The sequence below is a fragment of the Anomaloglossus baeobatrachus genome, chromosome 1 (assembly GCF_048569485.1).
Source record: "Anomaloglossus baeobatrachus isolate aAnoBae1 chromosome 1, aAnoBae1.hap1, whole genome shotgun sequence".
Taxonomy (NCBI): domain Eukaryota; kingdom Metazoa; phylum Chordata; class Amphibia; order Anura; family Aromobatidae; genus Anomaloglossus; species Anomaloglossus baeobatrachus.
The window spans coordinates 254,267,371-254,293,214 of record NC_134353.1 but is presented as its reverse complement, the minus strand read 5'-3'; the positions used below and the strand labels follow the sequence as shown (position 1 = coordinate 254,293,214).

The 25,844-nt window shown below is 42.3% G+C and overlaps 1 protein-coding gene across 1 annotated transcript in view; it reads right to left on the bottom strand.

The window, feature by feature from the left end:
- Positions 1-15,622: 15,622 nt before the first annotated feature.
- QRFPR (pyroglutamylated RFamide peptide receptor) overlaps positions 15,623-25,844 on the bottom strand; it is a 248,931-nt gene continuing 238,709 nt past the window's right edge. Inside the window, exon 6 of the mRNA XM_075336325.1 lies at positions 15,623-16,982. Within this exon, the coding sequence (XP_075192440.1) occupies positions 16,609-16,982 (374 nt within the window). The 3' untranslated portion in view covers positions 15,623-16,608. The remainder of the gene's footprint in view (positions 16,983-25,844) is intronic.

The window sequence follows — 25,844 nt, the reverse complement described above, 5'->3', positions numbered from 1 at the left end:
TTAGTGGGACTGGGGGATCGGGGGCTGGGTGAATGGGTATGAGGTTTGAGAGGGTGCGGAAATTTGTGTTAGATTGTGGATGAGGGTTTGAAGTGACAATGGGGATGTGGTGAGGAGGACCAGGATTTGGAGAGAGATCTCCAGCAGTGAGGAGAAGCAGTGAGAGTGTTAGTAGGTGGGAGCAGGAAAGGCCGTGAGGTGGCCGTGTGTGTCTGGAGACACTGGGTGAAATGTGGAAGAAAATATGTGAGGGGAAGGTTAGATGGGTGGGGAGGATGGAGGGAGAGATGAAAAGTTGATTACTGGGTTTAGGGATCAGAGGGTGCAGTAGAAAGTGAGGTATTGAGATTAGCTATCTTTAGCTTTTTTTTGAAAGCCACTGAAACCAGAAAGTTAGAACAATTTGTGAGTTGCCAGATACATTTTACACATTGCAGGGGATTACATCAGCCATGGGGGCAGTGGCACAGGCTTCATCTAAATGCCGTGCAACTATAACATTAGATACTTTTGCATAGCTATAGATAAACTAACAGCAACCAAGGCAGGTGTAAAAGTTGAGACAAAAGTTTATTGTGCAGCATCAGTTTTTTTAAGGCACCCTCCCCTTATGGGAGGCGCCTGGGCAATGTGATCTATCCTTTAGAGACGTGTTGCTAGTTCTCCGTTCCCTTGTGCTGCTGTATTGCTGTGTGCTGTATCACTAATAATAGTCTGTGTTCCAGTACCTGACATTTCAGCTGCTGCACTTTATCCATACCAGCTGAATTTGCTGTAACCACTGCTGCAACATTCTGTAGCAGCTGTATCTGCCATACCTGCTGCTGTATTCATACATTCTGGCTGTGCCTGCTTCATCAGCCATTCTGGTTGCACCTGCCATATCTGAGACTGTCAGTGTCAATATCCCTGGGGCGAGCTGTTATAGCTCTGAGTCTCCTTGAGTGGCACCTGGCTGCTACCTGCAGCCAAATCCACCCTCTCATGAGAGGCTCTGTTGAATACAGGGAGTGCACCAAAGTAAAGCCCCCTCAAGTGTACTGTGTGCCCAGTGGGTCCACTACCCGCTCACACCCGCGAGCATTAACCCCTTCACCCCCGGCCACTAAAACACCCTAATGACCGGGCCATTTTTTGCAATTCTGACCAGTGTCACTTTGACAGGTTATAACTCTGGAACGCTTCAACGGATCCTGGCGATTCTGACATTGTTTTTTCGTGACATATTGTACTTCCTGACAGTGGTAAATTTAGGCCGATACTTTTTGCGTTTATTTGTGAAAATTTAGGAAATTGTGCGAAAATTTGCAAAATTTCGCAATTTTCAAACTTTGAAAATGTATGCCCATAAATCTGAGAAATATGTCACACAAAATAGTTATTAAATAACATTTCCCACTTGTCAACTTTACATCAGCGCAATTTTCGAAAGAATTTTTTTTTTCGTTAGGAAGTTAGAAGGGGTCAAATTTCATCAGCAATTTCTAATTTTTCCAACAAAATTTACAAAATATTTTTTTTAGGGACCACATCACATTTGAAGTGACTTTGAGAGGCCGAGGTGACAGAAAATACCCAAAAGTGACCCCATTCTAAAAACTGCACCCCTCACACTGCTCAAAACCACATCCAAGAAGTTTATTAACCCTTTAGGTGCGTCACAGGAACCAAAGCAATGTGGAAGGAAAAAATGAAAATTTTACTTTTTAACACAAAAATGTTACTTTAGCCATACAATTTTCATTTTTACAAGGGAGAAAAGAGAAAGTGCACCCTACAATTTATTGTGCATTTTCTCCTGAGTACGCTGATACCCCATATGGGGTAAAAATCAATTGTTTGGGTGCACGGCAGAGGTCGAAAGGCAAGGAGCGCCATTTGAATTTTTGAACACAAAATTAGCTGCACTCATTAGCGGACGCCATGTCGGGTTTGAAGACCCCCTGAGGTGCCTAAACAATGGAGCTCCCCCACAAGTGACCCCATTTTGGAAACTAGAGCCCTCAAATATTTATTCTAGATGTTTGATGAGCACTTTGAACACCTGGGGGCTTCACAGAAGTTTATAACGTTGAGCCGTGAAAAGAAAAAAAAAATTTTTTACCACAAAACTGTTGCTTCAACTAGGTAGCTTTTTTTTTCACAAGGGTATCGGGGAAAAAATGCAACATAAAATGTATTATCCATTTTCTCCTGAGTACGCAGATACCTCATATGTGGTGGAAATCAAATGTTTGGACACACGGCAGTGCTCGGAAGGCAAGGAGCGCCATTTGAATGCAAAATTAGCTGCACTCATTAGCGGACGCCATGTCAGGTTTGAAGACCCCCTGAGGTGCCTAAACAATGGAGCTCCCCCACAAGTGACCCCATTTTGGAAACTAGAGCCCTCAAATAATTTTTCTTGATGTTTGGTGAGCACTTTGAACACCTGGGGGCTTCACAGAAGTTTATAACGTTGAGCCGTGAAAAGAAAAAAAAAATTTTTTACCACAAAACTGTTGCTTCAACTAGGTAGCTTTTTTTTCACAAGGGTATCAGGAAAAAATGCACCATAAAACGTATTGTCCATTTTCTCCTGAGTACGCAGATACCTCACATGTGGTGGAAAGTAATTGTTGGGCGCATGGCGAGGCTCAGAGAAGGGCACCATTTGACAGCAAAATTGATTGGAATCATTAGCGGACGCCATGTCCCGTTTTTAGACACCCCCCCCATGGTGCCTAAACAGTGGAGCTCCCCCACAAATTACCCCATTTTGGAACTAGACCCCTCAAGGAATTTATCTAGATGTTTAGTGAGCCCCTTGTACCCCCAGGGGCTCCACTGAAAGTTGATAACGTTGAACCGTGAAAATTATTTATTTTTTTTTAATTTTTTTTTTTTAAATTTTTGCAGCAACAAGGTAGCTTTTTTTTTTCTTTTTACAACGGTATCAGGAAAAAATGCACCATAAAACGTATTGTGCAATTTTTCCCGAGTACGCAGATACCTCACATGTGGTGGAAATCAATTGTTTGGGCGCATGGCGGGGCTCAGAAGACAAGGAACGCCATTTGACTTTTCAAACGCACAGACGCGGTGCACTGATCAGCCGCTGCAGGAGGCACGATCGGATGAGATACAAAAAGCGCTGGGGATATGGAAAAAAAAAAAAAAAGTCACGCCAAAAATTGAGCAGGGATGTTGATCCGCGCTCAGCGGGACGCACGGACAGATGCAATACTTTTTTTTCCGTATCCCCGACGCTTTTTGTATTGCATCAGTCCATGCGTCCCGCCGAGCGCTGATCAGGGATGCACATAACGGATCGGCATCCCTGCTCAATTTTTGGCGTGACTTTTTTTTCCGTATCCCCGATGCTTTTTGTCACGTTAAAAATTGAGCAGGTATGCCGATCCGTTATATGCATCCCTGATCAGCGCTCGGCGGGACGCACGGACAGATGCGATACAAAAAGCGTCGGGAATACGGGAAAAAAAGTCCCGCTGAAAACTGACCAGGGATGCAGATACGTTATCTGCATCCCTGATCAGCGCTCGGCGGGACGCACGGACGCATGAGGTGTAAAAATAGAAAGGGGATAGAGGAAAAAAAGAAAAAAAAAAAGTTATACTCACAGTATCCAGAGGATTAGCAGGAGGAACAGAAGGCAAGGAACAGCTTTACAGCAGCAGCCAGCAGGCAGGAAGTTGGACAGCTCAGCAGAAGACCCAGGAAGAAGGACCCAACGATGGAGGCAGATGTGATCGGCCGGTGAAGACAGGTAAGAGGACGTCGGGGGGACAGCAGAGGGGGACGGGGACAGCAGAGGGGGAGAGCAGAGGGGGAGAGCAGAGGAGGGAGATACCGGAGGAGCTGCAGAATAGAGATCACAGGGGAGGCCGGCAGATTGGGATGTCTGGGGGCAGACCGGGATGTCTGGGGGCAGACCGGGATGTCTGGGGGCAGACCGGGATGTCTGGGGGCAGACCGGGATGTCTGGGGGCAGATCGGGATGTCTGGGGGCAGATCGGGATGTCTGGGGGCAGACCGGGATGTCTGGGGGCAGACCGGGATGTCTGGGGGCAGATCGGGATGTCGGAGGGCAGATCGGGATGTGGGGGGGCAGATCGGGATGTCGGGGGGGCAGATCGGGATGGCGGGGGGAAGATCGCAGGGGGGCACGGGCAGGGGCCATTACGGGAGCGCGCAGGAGCAAATCACAAGAGCGCGCAGGGGCTGCAAGAGAGCAGGGGAGGAGGGATACCGGAGGAGCTGCAGAATAGAGATGTCGGGGGGGCAGATCGGGATGTCGGGGGGGCAGATCGCAGGGGGGCACGAGCAGGGGCCATTACGGAAGCGCGCAGGTGCTGCAAGGTGAGCACAATACTCACCGCTCCTGCTCCGTGACGTGACAGCAGCGGCAGCAGCAGCGGTGGCGTGGTACCACTAGTACCAGCCAGTGCTGCACGCTGCAGACATGTTGGGGGAGGGTCCCCAGACCAGCACAGGCCTGGGGAGGGCGGCCACCGGCAGATCAGACCGCTCCACTGCACACTGATTGGAGCGATTGCGCGTCATAGCACGATCGCTCCAATCAGTGCTGCAGGGGGGGGCCACGGTGTCTGCTTGCTTCCAGCCAATGATCGGAGCTGCTGCAGCCCCGGTCCTAGCTGGATTTTACAAGATCACACTATTTTTGGCATTTTTTTTTGCCGAAAACAGCGTGATCAATGTGATTGGCGGTTCCGATTTGAACAGCCAATCACATCGATCGCCTATGGGGGGTGGCGATGCCACCCCTCTGGGGTCAAGCAAAGGTCCCCTGCTGTAAGAAACAGCAGGGGACATCATTTGAAAGCCGTTGCTATGGCCACGGCAATCAAATGAAGTTTAGGCAGTAAAATTACGTCCCTGGTCGTTAAGTCACGTTAAAATATGACGTAATTTTACTGCCCGCGGTCGTGAAGGGGTTACTAGAATTATTCACACATCAAACTCTGTCATTAAAAACCATTGAGATTTGTTAAACATGGATGCAACAAAGAAAACATACATTTTTCATCTATTTTTCATTTGTTTTTAACTGATTCATTGCTATTTGTCAATTGAAAGAAAAAGTTTGGATAATTTACATTGTTTTTAAAACTAAAGGGCGCTTTACACGCAGCGACATCGCTAGCAATGTCACTACCGAAAGCACCTGGCCCCGTCGTTTGTGCGTCACGGGCGAATCGCTGCCCGTGGCGCACATTGTTGCTAGGACCCATCACACATACCTTCCTAGCAACGTCGCTGTGGGCGGCGAATAACCTCTTTTTTAAGGGGGAGGTTCGTGCGGCATCACAGGGATATCACACAGCGGCCCACCAATAGAAGTGGAGGGGCAGAGACCAGCCACATTAACGACACGCCCACCTTGTTGCCGACAGGACACAGGTATGTTGTTGTTCGTCGTTCCCAGGGTGTCACACGTAGCGATGTGTGCTGCCTCAGGAACGATGAACAACCTGCGTCTAGCACCAGCAACAATTTTTGGGAAATGAATGACGTGTCAACGATCAATGATTAGGTGAGTATTTCTGATTGTTAACACTCGCTCATAGGTGTCACACGCAATGACGTTGCTAACAACGGCTGATGTGCGTCACAAATTCCGTGACGCCGACGACATAGCGTTAGCGATATCGTTGCGTGTAAAGCCCCCTTAAGTGGCAAAAAAATGGGTACAAGATGGATGGATAATGAATGCAAAATGAATGATGCATGGGAGAAATACAATTCATTTTTGATGGGTGTAAAAACGGAAATGGATATGTGGCTGTAGCCTTAATTTGTGTTGCCTGAAATGACAAAGCAACTTCCATTTATCAAGCCTTAATAAGGTTTAATTGATCAACTCGGAATAATAAGATCCATTCATATAGTCTTCACATTGGATGAATGTTCAATATGGGATCTATATACGGTATTTCTTGCCAAAAGTGTTGCTAGATCTGACTAGAGAAAAAAAAAGGAATAATAATTAGTATCACTTAATAAATATTGGGTTAATAACATAAGAATAATCCTAATAAATCAAAAAGAATCAACAAGATGAGGCATTAATGAGCCCTTCTTTCAGATGATTAAGAGTCTTTAGAATTAAAAGATTGACAATAAATTCCAATTTTGTTACAACAAAAACCACTCTCCGTCTAATTATGCCTCCGGCTAAATGTCACAATGCTTGTCTTTTTCTCTAATTATATCTTGTCATTTTTTACTATTAGGAAAATACTATTGTGTTTGACCTTTGATACAAATCAATACATTGTTGCTTTTGAAATAATTACATTTTCTAGGCAATTGTTTACTTTGCAGCTTTGTAATAGTTATTTGAGATGAGCGAATAAAAAATGCAAAATGTAGGTCATTTGTTTACATTTTTCTAAACCGTAGATTCATTTGATTGCGAGTTATTTACCTTGAAATCTGATTCATGGAGAATTATATTGCGTGAATGTAATGTCCTTTACTATGCATTGGTGTCTTTCTAGACCCCAGAGCATAATAAATGTAATATGTAAAAAAATGCTAAAAATCCTTATACTCACCTCACTGCTAACCTCTCATGCCCATCCAATTCTCACCATCATCCATCCGGTTCTCATCACATCTTCAGATTGCCAGTGGCAGTGAAATCCCTGTTTCACTATTCCAAAGATGTTACGACGATCGGACAGGTGGCAGTGAAGAGCTGAAGGGTTGAAGAAGTGAGTATAAGATTTTTTTTACTGTTTAACAGTTTACTGGCTTTTTATGGGTAAAAAAAAATGTCGGGAAACAACAGCAATTTTGCAGAATCCTCGTGGCAGCAGATTGCAAAAAGTCTGCATTTTGGTGGATACGAATCTTTGTAAAATTAAAAAAGAATTCAATTTCACATGAATTTATTCTCTAATCTCTAGTAAATGACCACCAACAGGTTAAAAAATATATAAAATCCTAATAGACTCACATCTTCAGCCCTTTCTCTCCTTACCATCAGCCATCCGGTCCTAGCCATATCTTCTGATCTCCACTACTTGAGCTGAAATCCCCATGCCTTTCACACTGAGTTGGGACTTCTGGTTCGATGAAGCCCAGGATGGTTCTGCACATGCATACATAAGGTTATGGCTCATTTCGTGAAGTCATAACCTTACGAGCACTTGTGTATAAACTTCCTGGGCTATTTTAAAGCCTGAAGTCCTGTTTCAGTGTGAGAGACCTAGGATTTCAGGACAAATAATTGGGATTATAAGATGTAATGAGGACCAAATAGGTGGCAATGAGGGTCGGCGGGGTCGAAAAGGTGAGTGGTGAGGTGAGTGTAGGGATTTTTTTTTATTATTTTTTAGATATTAAATTTATTATGCTTTGGAATCTAGTGCGACCCCACAGAATAATAAGAGACATTACATTTATAGAGAATTTATTGGGAAAAAACAAACAGGCAATTTCAAATGTTGCCTGATCCACTTTATCTCTTTTAGTTATGTGTTCTTTGTGCTGATTGTTATTTCATTTAAACACATGAGAATTATTATTAGTAGTAGTGGTAATAGTAACTAACATTCTAGTAAATATTAATTATATGTATGATTAGCTTTCCACTATAACAGCTTCTCCATAGATTCTCCACAACGGAGCTCTGTACAGTGCCTTATTACTCCCCGAAGATTTGCTAATGTCACGATTTTCTGTTTGTCAGATTCATAGAAAAGCAGAAAGAAAATAGAGACAAGGAGGGATGGTGGAAGCCTCGTAATTGCCCATTGCAGATTCATATGACTGATTTTTAGACTTAAGTTCAAATTGCGAGCTATATTGTTGCCAAAAAAAAATCACATCTTTACTGCCGTCTGCATTATGACATTAGCTCTCCACTTTACTAAAGATGCCTATTACTGGCAAATTGGAACCAATAAACTAATACAGAAGATATACACATTGAAACGATGAGCCAAATTATTTGAAAACCATTAGCCAATCCTTCTTTAAAAAGTTAATTGAGTCAAATAGAAAATATATATTGCATTTAGAGCCATAAGCCATTATTACTTGTTAGTGAAAGAGTCTGCTTCCAGAACATATTTATTTAGTATTTTCCAATACAGAGTAAAAATAGTTTCGCCATCTCAATGACCTCCGTGGCATAGCACTGTGTGTGCTCTGCCTATGCTGTGAATTAAACGAGCGCATCATTATTTCCAACGTATAGTCCTTAATATTTCCTTATTTATGTTTTTTATGTCTCATTTAGCATTACTGCTTTGAATACTTTGTAGCATATTTTTATATATATATTAATTTGAATCCCACTGAGTCTTTTGAAGATAATTATTCACACATGGAATAAAGTTCATGTAAAATTGACAATAGATGTTAGTCATTAAATACTGCAAAAAGAAATTCCATTCCTGAATTAAACTTACAGTGAATTAAACAAAACATAATAAAATTAGCAGGTCTACCGGATAATGGTTCAGCATTGGATAATATTGTACAGGATACGTGGATGACCTTTTTAGAACAGACTAGAACTCTAAATTACTCATTTTTTCAGTTACAGACTGTTTTGTGCTTACTCAGAACTCTCAAAACGATACTTATGATCACAATTCTTTTTATTGAATTTTTAAAATTGTTTTTAACAAAGAAGAAAGAAAAACAAAGTTTAAAAAGAAAATAATCAACAATTCCTATAAACTGACCAACCAAATGAGATGCTAAATGATTGACTAATATAATTAATCATTTCCGTAGGATAATACTTGAAATAGGAAACCCAAAAGTGGGTAAACCCACTATTGGTTACCAGCAGCTCATCATAAACAAATCAAAAAATGAGAACAGAGAGCAGAAATGCTGATTACAAAATATATTTATTACAAGTCAAGGTGCACAGTGCATACATAGAGAAGCAAAGTTTAAAATGGAAAGGAGAATGGGAGTGGTAGGTGTCAACCACAAACCCAGAAGATGTTAGTTTCATACATGTAAAAAGTATTTACATCCAAAACAAGACACAGGCAGGTTGTAAATCAGATGACCAAACGTAATAAATCACTATAGAGTGGTTAAATAAAGTAACCAACCTGCTAGACCATGTGGTGCCAGTTAACAATAATGAGACGCATTTGGAAGTTTTAGTCCTTGCAACAGTCAAAAACAATGACTCAGGGCTAAAACTTCCGAAACGCGTCTGTTTTTTGACACCATGGCTGTCTGGTATTGTTGTACTACCATCCTTGTGATTTAAAATTTTGAAAATAAAGGATCTGGACTTTTAGAAGATTGGTTGCTGGAAATTTTTCTATCTCACTATACATCACTGTTTGGCATTGCAGTATCCAAGCAATAGATCTTCAAAAGGGTAAGGTGAGATGAAAGATTTTTTCTCTTCTCTCACTCCAGTTAACTAAGGATAAGTAGAAAAAAACATCACAAGATACAAAGTACAAAAATCATCAATGATAATTACCAGGTCTGTGATAGGCATGATCATGATAAACCAGCCATAGAATTGTTAGAGGCTGCAAAACGTGCGTCGGGGTCCTATTGCCTATCATAGACCTGGTAATTATCATTGATGATTTTTGTACTTTGCATATTGGGATATTTTTACCTACTTATCCTCATTGTTAACTGGCACCACATGGTATAGCAGGTTGGTTACTCTATTTAACCACTCTATGGTGATTTATTACATTTGGTCATCTGACTTACAACATACCTGTTCCTTGTTTTGGATGTATATACTTTTTACATATATGAAACTAACATCTATCTTCTGGGTCTGTGATTGACACCTACCACTCCCATTCTCCTTTCCATTTTGAACTTTGCTTCTCTATGTATGCACTGTGCACCTTGACATGTAATAAATATATTTTGTAATCAGCATTTCTGCTCTCTGTTCTCCTTTTTTGATAAGTGATAGACTAATTGTAGGTTCTGTATCCATTAATAGAGCCAACCATATGTGGGAACACTGGCAACTTGTAAAAGGATTTCTGCAATAAAACATTTTAATATTAGAAAGCTAGAATAAATAAAGCCACGGCAATTTTCAAGGAATTGTTTGACTTTAAATATGCTTTTTATCTTTGCACTCTATGATTGAAGGCTGAATCTCTAGCAGACCTCATTATGACTCCGCTGTGTATTCAACAAGCTCCTGACTCTAGTAATTGGCCTTGTGGTATTTGTTCTTGTTGAGGATGCTTAAAGGAAAATTGTATATTCTCTCTTCAGAGAAAGAATTCAATGTAATTTCATTTTGCAACATCAAAAAATTGTTCCAAATATTTGGAGAACTATTATAGCAAAGAGCTGTATCTTTATTGTACCAGTGAATGCACAAGTAACTGGCATGACAAGTACACACCATTTTTAAAGAAGTAGTTTAAAGAAATGTTTTGAAGACAACTAAAGGAAACTAAAATATGATATCAATTTGGGCATGAGGGTTTGTATGCAACACTTTTAACTTTGAATGACTACAGGAGAGGATGTGGCACAATATTTAAAAATCAACCAGCTGATCTCTTTGTACTCCCAATGCTGGAGCCATATTGCTTGGTTTGGGCCTGTTCCACAACAAGTCCATTCAGAGGTGTCAATCAAGTCAACAAAGACAGGGTGGGATCAGAAAAAGTCAACCAGAGATTATAAAGAAAAGTAAATCACTTTCAACATTAACGAGCTTGAAAAAAGACAGGTTCATTTGGTCTAACCTATATTTTTACTTTCTGTCCCGACTCTAAATATTGTGGTGAGCCTAGAATAACCTGCAAATGAACTTTGTATTTCCTTACAGGGTCATTAATAAAGATATTAAAAAGAAGTGTCACTAAAATGGAATATTTTCATTAAAACGTGCCAGCTGCTCAACCAGTTGCTGACCGATTTACACATTTTTTTTTTTAATGTACCCCTCTGGTATGTGGCACTTTACTGTATGTGTTTGAGAAGTCTAAAAGCAGAACATCATGGGCCCTATTTAAAACTTACCTTCTCCTGGAAGCTGATCATGGTAGTTTAACAGTACCAATAGCACATAATGCTGTGAAATTTCTATATTTCATGTCTTCAAATATAGAGGTTGAATTTAAATGCCTAAATTTCCTAAGTGTTTGTTTGTTCAGATATAGGTATGATATAGTCAAGTGGATTGTTGGAAATCATAGTTCAAGAGAAAAGTCTTCTCTTGAGCAGACAGTGAAACACAGCAGCAGTGTACAGATACAGTTCTCTCCTTTTCGTTACAATTTATTTAATTTACCTACCGTATTTTTCACTTTATAAGACGCACCTGATTATAAGACGCACCCCCAAATTTGGTGAAGGAATAGAGAATTTTTTAATAAATGGGGTCCGTCTTATAATGCCAGTGTCCGTCTAACAAATCATATAGGGTATATGTCCCTCATAGCCCCCCCATCCTAAAATTAGCCCTCCTAATCTGGATATGGCCACCTTATATTGAATATAGCCCCTTTGTGCTGACACACGTCCCCCAGTGATACCACATGTCCCCTATGGCTGGCACACATCCTCTATGGCTGGCACACGGCCCCTATGGCTGCCACACGACCCACTGTGGCTGGCACACGGCCCCCTGTGGCTGCACACGGCCCCCTGTAGCTGGCACACGGCCCCCTGTGGCTGGCACACTGCCCCCTGTGGCTGGCACACGGCCCTATGTGGCTGGCACATGGCCCCATGCGGCTGCACACGGCCCCCCTGTGGCTGCACACGACCCCCTGTGGATGCACACGGCCCCCTATGGCTGCCACACGACCCACTGTGGCTGGCACACGGCCCCCTGTGGCTGCACACGGCCCCCTGTAGCTGGCACACGGCCCCCTGTGGCTGGCACACTGCCCCCTGTGGCTGGCACACGGCCCTATGTGGCTGGCACATGGCCCCATGCGGCTGCACACGGCCCCCCTGTGGCTGCACACGACCCCCTGTGGATGCACACGGCCCCCTATGGCTGGCACACGGCCCCATGTGGCTGCACACGTCCCACTGTGGCTGCACACGTCCCACTGTGGCTGCACACGTCCCACTGTGGCTGCACACGTCCCCATGTGGCTGCACACCTCCCCATGTGGCTGCACACGTCCCCATGTGGCTGCACACGTCCCCTTGTGGCTGCACACGTCCCCATGTGGCTGCACACGTCCCCATGTGGCTGCACACGTCCCCCTGTGGCTGCACACGTCCCCCTGTGGCTGCACTCGTCCCCCTGTGGCTGCACACGTCCCCCTGTGGCTGCACACGTCCCCCTGTGGCTGCACACGTCCCCCTGTGGCTGCACACGTCCCCATGTGGCTGCACACGTCCCCCTGTGGCTGCACACGGCCCCCTGTGGCTGCACACGGCCCACTGTGGCTGCACACGGCCCACTATTGCTGGCACACACACAGCACCCTGTGTTAGATATTGCCCCATGCTGCTGCTTTTAGTAAAATAAACTCTTTCCTTACCTTCTCCAGCACTGTCCTGTCTCGTGTCCCCCTCCTCGGGGTTGAGCTCCGGCCTGCTGCATTTCCTGGTTCTCCAGCACTGTTCTGTCTAGTGTCCCCCTCCTCGGGGTTGAGCTCCGGCCTCCTGCATTTCCTGGTTCTCGGCCGGTCATGTGATCGGCATGGCAGAGTGATATCTTTGCGTGCATGATCACAGCAGCAGGAGGGAGACCGGGCAGACACGCTGGAGGAGGTGAGTAAAGAGTTTATTATTTTACTATGGGCAGCAGCATGGGGGCCATAGCTAACACAGGGGGAGGGAGCATGTGCGATCAAAGGAGGGCGCAGGCAGATATAATATACACTGCTGCCCCAGCCCATCGCCGTGGTGCGCTTTCAGCACCATGGTGGTGGACAGCGGCTGTGCATATTATATGAGGGGGTGCAGGAGATCAAACGCTGCCGCTCCCAGCTTTCACAAGCCCCCCAGCAGAGCTACAGAGCTGCCCCCACCTCCCCTGGACTCTGTAGTGTGTGTGTATATATATATATATACACCCCCCCCCCGTATATTCGGATTATAAGACGAACCCCCTACTTTCCCCCAAAATTGGAGGGAACAAAAGTGCGTCTTATAAAGCGAAAAATACGGTATATAGTGCTATCATACTCCACAGCTATAGGTGCACAATTGGAGTCAGATGCCTGAAGGTCCTTCTTGGCCAAATTGTACCCTGAGACCTGTCCAGGAATCTCAGATTCCTTATTGTTGGCCACAAAAGTCCCACTCCTTCTAAATGTACCTGTTTTCTGAGGCCTTACTCTACATGTGTTCCAGGGTGTATTTGAGTGCCTTCTAATTTTTGATAAAAAAAAAATTGTTTAAAACAACTGAGAGTCCTCAGTGGTTGATATCTTTTAATGGATAACTGAAAAGATGGTAATATATAGCAAGCTTTCGAGACTACTCGGGTCTCTTCATCAGGCTCAGCATAACACAAATTCTGAACCAACCACTGAGGACTCTCATTTCTTATAAATATTTTTTTTTTATCTCTACTAGCTAACATGGTACAAAGATATTTTTTCTAATTTTTGCGAGCCCTTGCTCTATGCTTTACCCAGTCTCTGAGTCCCACTCCTTTCAAATGGGAAAAAATATTTTCTGAGGCCATGCTCTACTTCTATTCCAGGGTGTTTTGCATTCCCTCCTTTCAATTTTTGATAGGCTTTACCCTTAGTGAATAGTCATAACCAGTCTTGGAGTCGCACACATTAAAAATTGAAAAAAATGTATCGCTTTCATGCATACAATTCCTAGTTTTTTCTGAATGAAATGTAAAACTGCTACATTTTTGAAAGGAGGAGCATGTCAATTCTTTCAGCATTACAGTCATATGAAAAAGTTTGGGCACCCCTATTAATGTTAACCTTTTTTCTTTATAACAAATTGGGTTTTTGCAACAGCTATTTCAGTTTCATATATCTAATAACTGATGGACTGAGTAATATTTCTGGATTGAAATGAGGTTTATTGTACTAACAGAAAATATGCAATCCGCATTTAAACAAAATTTGACCGGTGCAAAAGTATGGGCACCTCAACATAAAAGTGACATTAATATTTTGTAGATCCTCCTTTTGTTAAAATATCAGCCTCTAGTCGCTTCCTGCAGCTTTTAAAGAGTTCCTGGATGAAGGTATATTTGACCATTCCTGTTTACAAAACAATTCCAGGTCAGTTAAGTTTGATGGTTGCCGAGCATGGACAGCACGCTTCAAATCATCCCACAGATGTTCAATGATATTCAGGTCTGGGGACTGGGATGGCCATTCCAGAACATTATAATTGTTCCTCTGCATGAATGCCTGAGTAGATTTTGAGCGGTGTTTTGGATCATTGTCTTGCTGAAATATCCATCCCCTGCATAACTTCAACTTCGTCACTGATTCTTGCACATTATTGTCAAGAATCTGCTGATACTGAGTTGAATCCATGCGACCCTCAACTTTAACAAGATTACCGGTGACTGCATTGGCCACACAGCCCCAAAGCATGATGCAACCTCCACCAAATTTTACTGTGGGTAGCAAGTGCTTTTCTTGGAATGCCGTCTTTTTTTGCCTCCATGCATAACGCCTTTTTTTATGACCAATCAACTCAATCTTTGTTTCATCAGTCCACAGGACCTTCTTCCAAAATGTAACTGGCTTGTCCAAATGTGCTTTTGCATACCTCAGGCGACTCGGTTTGTGGCGTGCTTGCAGAAACAGCTTCTTTCGCATCACTCTCCCATACAGCTTCTCCTTGTGCAAAGTGCGCTGTATTGTTGACCGATGCACATTGACACCATCTGCAGCAAGATGATGCTGCAGGTCTTTGAAGGTGGTCTGTGGCTTGTCCTTGACTGTTCTCACCATTCTTCTTCTCTGCCTTTCTGATATTTTTCTTGGCCTGCCACTTCTAGGCTTATCAAGAACTGTACCTGTGTTCTTCCATTTCCTTACTATGTTCCTCACAGTGGAAACTGACAGTTTAAATCTCTGAGACAACTTTTTGTATCCTTCCCCTGAACACCTATGTTGAATAATCTTTGTTTTCAGATAATTTGAGAGTTGTTTTGAGGAGCCCATGATGCCACTCTTCATAGGAGATTCAAATAGGAGAACAACTTGCAAGTGGCCACCTTAAATACCTTTTCTCATGATTGGATACACCTGCCTATGAAGTTCAAAGCTCAATGAGGTTATAAAACCAATTTAGTGCTTTAGTAAGTCAGTAAAAAGTAGTTAGGAGTGTTCAAATCAAGAAATTGATAAGGGTGTCCATACTTTTGCACCGGTCAAATTTTGTTTAAATGCGGATTGCACATTTTATGTTAGTACAATAAACCTCATATCAATCCAGAAATATTACTCAGTCCATCAGTTATTAGATATATGAAACTGAAATAGCTGTTGCAAAAACCCAAATTGTTATAAAGAAAAAAGGTTAACATTAATAGGGGTGCCAAAACTTTTTCATAGCATTTTTGCTTAGTTGCAATACAGTCATAAGTGTGAATAAAGCCCAAGGAGTGGAGAAGGCGCTTTTCTTCTTAAATTTGTCAAGTCATTTTATCTCAAAGAATATGGGGTAGGAGTAAGATGGCAAACAGATAAGGACAAACAAGAAAATAAAACTCTGCCACACTGCACACACGCGGGATTAGATAAAGAGAGACTCAGGAGAAAAACAAGAGCAGGAGGTTAGCAACAAAAATGCAAGAAGGGTTTACTGCACAACTGCACACAGCAATAGGTATTACACCAGGTAGCCTGGATCAGTACACCTCCATATTCCAGCTAAGTTAAACTCTTGCTGGCATGGATGAAAGGATCTAGGCAGCATGTATAGAAGGGGAGCAGATGATCAAAGCAGACTAGCAGAGATTAAATCCTGCAAGTCTGCTCATAAATTAGCACTCAGTAGGTCAATGCTGGAGTCTGCCTGTGTAGATCACAGAAACCAGAGGAGTTATCAGGTGAAGTGTCAGAATTTGTAGTCTGAACAGAACCCGACGCTGCCATGACAGTCGGTGACGTTTGGGAAAATCTCCATGTGACAGTTTCCTAAAAAAAAGTTCCTGTACAATCCAGGTTATCTTCAGTTTGGTATGTTTTATTGTCAGTCATTAAAAGTGGCATAATGATCTAACAACATTGTTACCAGCAACGACATGGGAGTTAGAGATGTGTCCAAGCATCTTCCTTGTGCTGTGCTCATCCCATTTGAGCTCTTTTTGCATTTATTTATGCAATTTTACTCCTAGAAGGGTCTGTTGGAAACATGCTCGAGTTTCCCATTGATTTCTATTATACTCGTTACTCGAGTTGAGCAACCATGATAATTAAAATGAATAATAAATATTCTTAGAAATATCATTTGCAAATATAATATATCACAATAGATAATTTAAAGCATATAAACCTAACTTAAAGTACAGGTAAATAATTAAGGACACAATGTTATGGCTCAGAAGTTCTCATCGGCTCAATGTAAATATTTTCAGTCTGTTCTATATTTTTTATACATACTTTTTATTTATAGGCATAACTGTTGAATTGTATATTTGGCTTTTTGTGTTCAAGAATGAACAGTGAGTTCTGATGTGAACAAATGAAGATGTCTTTTTGTGGTCCTTTTGGCAACCGGCTGATCAAAAAATTTGACTTCGATATTTCCATCACTGAAAGCTTCCCTCCTAGTATCGTCACTTATTGTATTATCTCTTATTTTTTGCTGCGTTAAAGTGATACCTGAATGTCCAGGTCTCCTTGAAGGTGAAGACGGATCTTTTATGAAACAAAAACATATAGCTGACAAGAAGTTTTTCTTAAAGTTTTCATTCATAAAAGCATATACAATAGGATTGCAAATTGAATTAAAAAATCCAATTGTTTGCACTACAGCAAATATTATCTTGATTGTGACATCATCATACTCATTTTCAAAGTTACCTAAAGAAATAAAAAGAGAAACACACATAAAATCTTTAAAAAAGATGTGTCATCGAATAATAAACAAAAATAATTTACAATATTGAAACCTGCATTGTGCCAGTTAGTATTTGTACAGATAACATTTGACCATATTGTAAAAAGTCAACCGTTAATAATGGTTTGGTTTTGTCTGGTATCCATTTTGTATTTAATAATTAGAGTATTTTGTTTTACCAAAAATGGCGAGGCTGAAAGGGAGTAATTACTAGTGAGACATTGAAAAGCCAAGGATTGCCAGTAACTACTTGTAGGCAAAGCAAGATGAAATGAGTTTTTTTTGTCACACTCATAGTAGTATCTGCATTTAGTGAAATTATTCTACCCAATAGAATATACCCTATGTTTCCAAAAATAAGCCCTAGCTTGATTTTTGGAGTAGGCTTCAAATATAAGCCCTACTCCAAAACAAAGCTGTAACTAGTCAGTGCCTTTAGCTCTAGGTAATGTCACTAACATCACGGAGACATAACCTAACGCTGGAGGCACTGGAATAGGCATAAGGTAGCTCCCAAATTGTCATGTCGCTTCCTCCCAACATGACAGGGTAAAATCTGCTCACCCGCTCCCGAGTCCTGCCTCCTGGGTCCCGCCTCCTGCCCACTACTGTGCTATGGTATAGGCTTGGCTGCTGCACCAGGGTCCCACCTTCTGCCTCTTGGATCCCACCTCCCTGCCAACCCTGCTTGCTCCTGCAGAAGCAGCCACGTGTGACATCACAACCACTGTTCTCGAGTCCTGTTCCAGACTCCTGCTTTTTGCCTTCTCTTGGCCACATAGAGAAGAAAAGTGCCACATAGTGCTTTGAGAGTGACAGTAAATGTTACCATAGGAGACACTGCCACTGCCCCAGGAATTGTGAATGTAAGTTAGGGTTAAGGTTACTAACCCTAATACTAGCCATATACCTTCAAGCTGAAGCTGGCTATATACCTTCAAGCTGAAGCTGGCCATACACCTTCAAGGTAAACTAACGCATAAATATGTGATTGTTGTTCATGGAAAAAAAAAATTCCCTCCCCCAAAAAAAAGCCCTACCCCTTTTTTTGAAAACGAAAATCATATAAGACTCTGGCTTTTTTTTGGGAAAAGCACAGTATGATGAAATGTGTACATATTTATAACTAAAGTCTAGAAAAGGAAATAATATCAGTATGTGTGTTGAAGAAAAGACCTTATATACACAACTGTCAACTTAAAGGGGTTATCAGGAACTTTGGTTATTTTTTCCTATGGGGGTAAGAACTTAAAGACAGGTATATATTAACAATGTGTCTCTTCTGCCCAGTGATGGTTTCTCCTGGCTCAGGCAGTGATATTCCTGCTTCATTTCATAAGACATCAAGAGAGTTGCGCCTTCTCTTCTGGTCTCCTCTGTTGATGGGGCGCCTCTGCTGATCTCATGCTGATTGATAGCCGGCTCCTTACAGTTAAGCAGTGGGGAGGCGTGTATCAGCTAGGATGACTTTGGCAGAGGGACCCCATTGACAGGGGAGAGCGGAAAAGAAGAAGATGGTGTGTTGACGTGATGACACTAGAAGTTGGAAAATCAAAGGCAGGAGCAGTCCGTGACCAACCTGAACCAGCAGGTATTGTCACCGGGAGGGAAAGACAAGTAATGAGCAACTGTTTGTAACTTCCTAGTTCCATAGCAAAAATAAACAAAGTCCCAGTCCCAAATAAGATTTTTAATAGATTTAAAATTCTTCACATGTGTGCAGCTAGATGGGGGAAAGACACAATTTAACTCAGCAATGTATCTCACATATTTGATCAGAAAAGCTGGGAGATATAATTAATTCCCAACTATTCTATGGATTACTGAAAAGTTTTCTTTTTGTTTTTAACAATTAGACTGTATTATAGACAAACTGACCACTAAACACCAAAAGTTACAAAAATCACTTGATTGCATGGATTATAAAATACCTTCCAATCTCTCCAAATAAACTTTCGGAGCACAAATGATATGGTTTTCATGACACACTGTGATTTACAAATGAAAATATCTTTTACCTTCTAAAACGTAAACATTGACTGTGACACCGAACAATGTGTAGTGACTTGATGCTAACTGTACAACTGATCATCAGGGACCGCATACTGACTGAAAAGACTTCCTGGTTGTAAATATAAAGAGTTAAAATATACTACTGGACCATTAGGGACCTAGTATCTGGTACCACCAGGAAGGAGCTTCTAACTTTGGCATTGGTTACCAGCAAACTACAGTCACTGGTCGGTCATTGGTGAGTGTATGAAAAGTCATTGTGGCCTTAAAACACATTATAACCTGACATAGTACTATTACTGCATCAGGGAACGAATTATATATAATAAGGCGTGCATCAGAACTATATGGCTACTGTATGTATGTACTGTACTATATGACAATGTGTCACACAACCATATAGGGCATTTTTTATGTAGAAAAAAATTGATCCAGCTCAGCTGTGGTACGGATAAACACTGAAGGTGCAGGAGTACAAGTGAAGAAGGAAATGCAGCTTCCATAATATAGTAAAAAAAATTCAAAGCTTTATTTTGAAGATAAATCTAAAAAATTCATCACATATGGATAGGGTTAGGGATCCCAGGTATGGCAACGCGTTTCGAACACTACCTGCGTTCTTTGTCAGGCTTGATACCCAAGTGATGCAAGCTACCCTGAACAGACAAGGACCCTTCCTTGTCTGTTCAGGGTAGCTTGCATCACTTGGGTGCTGCCCTTGTAAGGGTGGAAGTAAATGCATGGGGCACGACAGAAGTTAGGACAGACCTGGGCAAGGGGCGGCCCGCGGGCCACATCCGGCCCGCCTGCTCTCTGTGACCGGCCCACCCGTCTTCAGCCGGTGCAGTGGAGCCGGGCTGCAGCGTGCCGAGCAGGGAGAGATCCTGTGCAGGTCCGCCGCACAGTCAGTGCAGGCAGCGGAACGCAGGAGTCTTTCCTCTGTTCCCTGCCGGCACTAATTGTCAGTGACACACGCGCGCGCTCTGACGTTGTCAGTACTGCGCTGCGTGTGTCATTTCAAAAGTTCCCGCCCGGCAGGAGAAGGAGCAGCACAGCAGATGGAATAATTCATCTTGCAGGACCTGCGATGACGTCACGCCCATGTGACTGTGTGGGAGGAGACACAGGATGCCGGGCAGAAAGCAAAGATACTGAATCCTGAAGGAGATGTGGACACATGACTGGTAATAAGAAAAGAGGGGACATGAGGGGGCGGGGGCTGCAGGGTGAGTGGCATGTGAGGGAAGATGGAGTTGCAGGGTGAGTGGCATATGAGGGAAGATGGAGCTGCAGGGTGAGTGCATATGAGGGAAGATGGAGTTGCAGGGTGAGTGGTATATGAGGGAAGATGGAGTTGCAGGGTGAGTGGCATATGAGGGAAGATGGAGTTGCAGGGTGAGTGGCATATGAGGGAAGATGGAGTTGCAGGGTGAGTGCATATGAGGGAAGATGGAGTTGCAGGGTGAGTGGCATATGAGGGAAGATGGAGTTGCAGGGTGAGTGGCATATGTGGGAAGATGGAGTTGCAGGGTGAGTGGCATATGTGGGAAGATGGAGTTGCAGGGTGAGTGGCATATGTGGAAAGATGGAGTTGCAGGGTGAGTGGTATATGAGGGAAGATGGAGTTGCAGGGTGAGTGGCATATGAGGGAAGATGGAGTTGCAGGGTGAGTGGCATATGAGGGAAGATGGAGTTGCAGGGTGAGTGGCATATGAGGGAAGATGGAGTTGCAGGGTGAGTGGCATATGTGGGAAGATGGAGTTGCAGGGTGAGTGGCATATGAGGGAAGATGGAGTTGCAGGGTGAGTGGCATATATGGGAAGATGGAGTTGCAGGGTGAGTGGCATATGAGGGCTGCAGACTGACAGAAGGATGTGAAGGGGTGCAGAGTGTTTGAGAGGGGTAAGTTGGGGTACAGGCAGGGTGAGATATGTGGGCAGGGTGTGTGACATATGGGGGTGTAGTGTGTGTGATATGGGGGTGCAGGCTGTATGGGGTGTAGTGTGTGTGATATGGGGGTGCATGCTGTATGGGGAGCAGGGTGTGTGACATATGGGGGTGTAGTATATTACAGGTGTGCTATATGGAGGTGTATATAGTGGTGTAGTATATGGGGGTATAGTGATGTAGTATAATACAGGTGTGCTATATGGAGGTGTAGTATATTACAGGTGTACTATATGGAGGCGTAGTATATTACAGGTGTGCTATATGGAGGTGTATATTACAGGTGTGCTCTATGGAGGTGTATATTACAGGTGTAGTATATGGGGTGTAGTATATTACAGGTGTGCTATATAGGGGTGTAGTGATGTAGTATATTACAGGTGTACTATATGGAGGTGTAGAATATTACAGGTGTAGTATATGGGGTGTAGTGATGTAGTATATTACAGGTGTACTATATGGAGGTGTAGTATATTACAGGTGTGCTATATGGAGGTGTAGTATATTACAGGTGTACTATATGGGGGTGTACTATATTACAGGTGTAGTATATGGGGTGTAGTGATGTAGTATATTACAGGTGTACTATATGGAGGTGTAGTATATTACAGGTGTGCTATATGGAGGTGTAGTATATTACAGGTGTACTATATGGAGGTGTACTATATTACAGGTGTAGTATATGGGGTGTAGTGATGTAGTATATTACAGGTGTACTATATGGAGGTGTAGTATATTACAGGTGTGCTATATGGAGGTGTAGTATATTACAGGTGTACTATATGGAGGTGTACTATAGTACAGGTGTAGTATATGGGGTGTAGTGATGTAGTATATTACAGGTGTACTATATGGAGGTGTAGTATATTACAGGTGTACTATATGGAGGTGTAGTATATTACAGGTGTGCTATATGGAGGTGTAGTATATTACAGGTGTACTATATGGAGGTGTACTATATTACAGGTGTAGTATATGGGGTGTAGTGATGTAGTATATTACAGGTGTACTATATGGAGGTGTAGTATATTACAGGTGTGCTATATGGAGGTGTAGTATATTACAGGTGTACTATATGGAGGTGTACTATATTACAGGTGTAGTATATGGGGTGTAGTGATGTAGTGTATTACAGGTGTACTATATGGAGGTGTAGTATATTACAGGTGTGCTATATGGAGGTGTAGTATATTACAGGTGTACTATATGGGGGTGTACTATATTACAGGTGTTGTATATGGGGTGTAGTGATGTAGTATATTACAGGTGTACTATATGGAGGTGTAGTATATTACAGGTGTGCTATATGGAGGTGTAGTATATTACAGGTGTACTATATGGAGGTGTACTATATTACAGGTGTAGTATATGGGGTGTAGTGATGTAGTATATTACAGGTGTAGTATATAGGGGTGTAATGATGTAGTATATCGGAGGTGTATTATATAGTGGTGTAGTATAATACAGGTGTATATGGGGGTGTAGTATATTACAGGTATATGGAGGGAGTGTAGTATAATACAGGTGTAGTATATAGGGGTGTAGTGGTGTAGTTTATTACAGGTGAAGCATATGGAGGGGGTGTAGTGATGTAGTATATTGGGTAGAACTGAGGTAATTCTATTAGTCCGGCCCTCTAAACCAATCCCAATTTCTCATGCGGCCCCATGGGAAAATTAATTGTCCACCCCTGGGTTAGGACCTTACATTTTATCTGGATCCTGTCTCTGAGTAACCCTCTAATCCGCATGCTATCATCTTCCAAATTGGTGGCGTTTGGTCTGCCCGTGGTGAAGAATTGGGTGAGATCCATCCTTTTATTGTATATAATTTGTGTGTTTTTGCACAATTTTGCACTGCACTTTATGTATTATTTTAAAGTGAGAAATTAAAAGTTATATTTTAGTCCTTGCTCTGTTAGATATTTTAATGTATTGCTCTCTGTCCATGTAAAATGCACAAGACGTTGTTATGGTATACCATCTAAGGTATGCACTAACAGGGAATAATGTAGGATAGCCCTTGAAGCCTTTGTTAGTCCCAAGGCTATCCTTTAAAACCAGCCGTTTTAGCAACTACTATCACCAGGGCTAATGATCAGTCAATGTGGTATAGTGAAGATCCCCCATGTGATAGTGTAACCAGGATTAGATGAGACTGAAATTCAGACCTGGCATTCAAAAGTAATAAGCCCCTGCAACTCCCCCCAACATACACCTTATTACAATGACAAAGTTAGACATGGTAAACCTATTTCAATGGTTTAAAGATGAGATTTTATCTGGGTTTAGTACTAGCGTAGCTACACCACATAGTTATTGTGACACATTTTATTTGTCTGTGTGGTTTTGATGAAAAGACAAACTAAAGTTGTTAAAAATGTATCCGTTGCATAACTGATGTAAATGGGAGAAAATGGGCCAATTTGGATATTATTGGATCAATTTTGTGTCAGTTTTTAGAATGAAAAACTTCTGTGTGCTGCTATTTTTACTTTCTTCAAAAAACTGACACAAACAGAACCCAGACCAGACTGACCTAATAACAATCAAAAACTCCTATAAGCTTCTGTTTACATTAGTATCACAACGTTGATGACTTTACAACATTGTTGCAGCCAAAACACCGAGACTCGAGCACTGCTAGGAAGCCAGCGAAATAGCAGGATTGGGGAGTCACTGCTCTGTTGTTTTAGGTATGTACAGTAACGCTATGTGCCCACGCTGCGGAATATTCGCGGAAATTGCCGCGATTTTTTTTGCGGAAATTCCGCGGATTTTTCAAAAATCCGCAGTACAGCGAGTCCCCAGCCGTTTCTATGGCATTTGGGGAGTGCTGTGCCCCTGCAGAAAAATCTGCAGCATGTGAATTATTCCTGCAGATTTCTCCACAGGGTCCCATACTTACCTGCCTTGATAGAAGACACCGGAGTCACTTCCTCTAGTGCAGAGGAGCGCAGTGGAGCCAGGGGCAGGAGGTGAGCGGGGCCTGCATGAGCTCCGGTCATGTGACAGCCGGAGCTAGTTCAGGCCCACCCACCTTCTCCTGCAAAGTGAAGACACTGACAAAGAGTGCCAGAAACTGAAGTGCTGCGTGATGGAAGTAAGTATGAACTCCTGAACACTCGAGCACTTGTTCCGCATTGAGGATGCAGTGTCCAAGCCATAGTACTGTATCCTCAATGCAGAATGACCGCAGCATATCCGCAGGACATTCCGCAATACAACCGCAGCATGTAAACAGACAGTTGTGCTGTGGTTTTCTGGGAGCCCTTGCAGGACACTTTCCCCGTGGGCACATAGCCTAAGAGTGTTTGGGTTACTATTTCCCTAAAGTGAAAAACCCCTGTAAAACCTTCATGCTCCCTCATTCATATACATGTCTTGGAGAGTTCCAATGACTTTGGGGCAGGCTCATAAGCAGAGCCTGCTCCATAAAGGCCAGATGCTATATTATATAGCTGACTTTTGCCTCTAAAAGCAGTAATTAGCACACTCACCTATCGCTTCCGTTAACCTTCTTGTTATGCACTGACAGCACATTTATGCACCTTGATCTATCTTAGACATATTAGTTCAGGAACCCATCAACCCCCCATGACATGGCTGCAGGGAGCCAATGGGCTTTTATGACAGCTGAGACAATAATAATTTTACTATATATAATAATATGGTGGTATTTCGGTATTTCTGTATATAGCACAAGCAACCAAGTGCTCATAGGCTCCAGTCCCTTCAGTAGACTAACAAAGTAAATATTAGGAAAAAATGTTTTAAAAAATGATTAAAAAAAAGTAATTAAAAACTCAAATTACATCCCTTTTCCCCAGTTAACATATGTAAAATGTTGAAAAAATATAAATAATGAATTAAGTCGATGGCTAAACGCTGTAAAGAGGAAGAGAATCAAAATGGCAGAATTGCATTTTTCATTCAGTGCCATAATTACAATAAAATACAATAAGAAGGACTCCATACAGGGTGCCTAATTACAAGCCCCCAGTGAAAACTTGATAACACCTACTTGGACTTATAGTCAGTTAATTTATTAGGTGTCAGCTACTTTGATTGTTTATATCTATACAAGGGAGAGGCGAAATGTAAAAAAAACCCAAGAAACAATTTTTGTTACACTTTTCAGCCACTCCATCTTATGTTTTTCATTGTGATATCACTCTTTCAACCCCTTCCAACATACAGTTCGATTTAAATAACATAATTTATCCTCTTTCAACCCCCTACAGAATACAGTGCCATGTTTATAACATCAGCCATTTCCAGGAATATACATAGAAATCCTTGGGCCTCATTGCAGAACTTCTAATTGCCCCCCTGCCCAAAAAAAAAGAAAAAAATATTTGTCTGGGTCACATAATAGCATATGTCACAACCTTTCAGCCCTTTTAAAGTAATTCTCCTCCTATTAAAGAACCTGGATTCCCCTTTCATAGCACCCATGATGTACGAGGCCAACAGAAGTACTCCACAAACACTGTGTGATACCCCATAGTGAATTCCTCCACAGTACCTACCACACGCACTGTGGAATGACCCTATTGTGCCCCCCATCAACTACAACTACACCAGCAAAGTATGGTGACCAAAAACAGTATAATCCATAACTATGACCCCCTTACAACCCTCCATGCAGTATAATGGGCCTACATATGGTATAATGGCATCCACACTGTATAAAGGCTCCCATTAGCCCTCCAAACAGTATAATGGTCCCCACACAGCCCTCAGCACAGTATGATGGTCTGTACATAATCCTGCATATTATATACACTGACAAGCAAAAGGGTAACAATGTTTTGAATTTTTGAATATAAGTCTCCATGTTTCACCATCCATTACAGCTTCAAA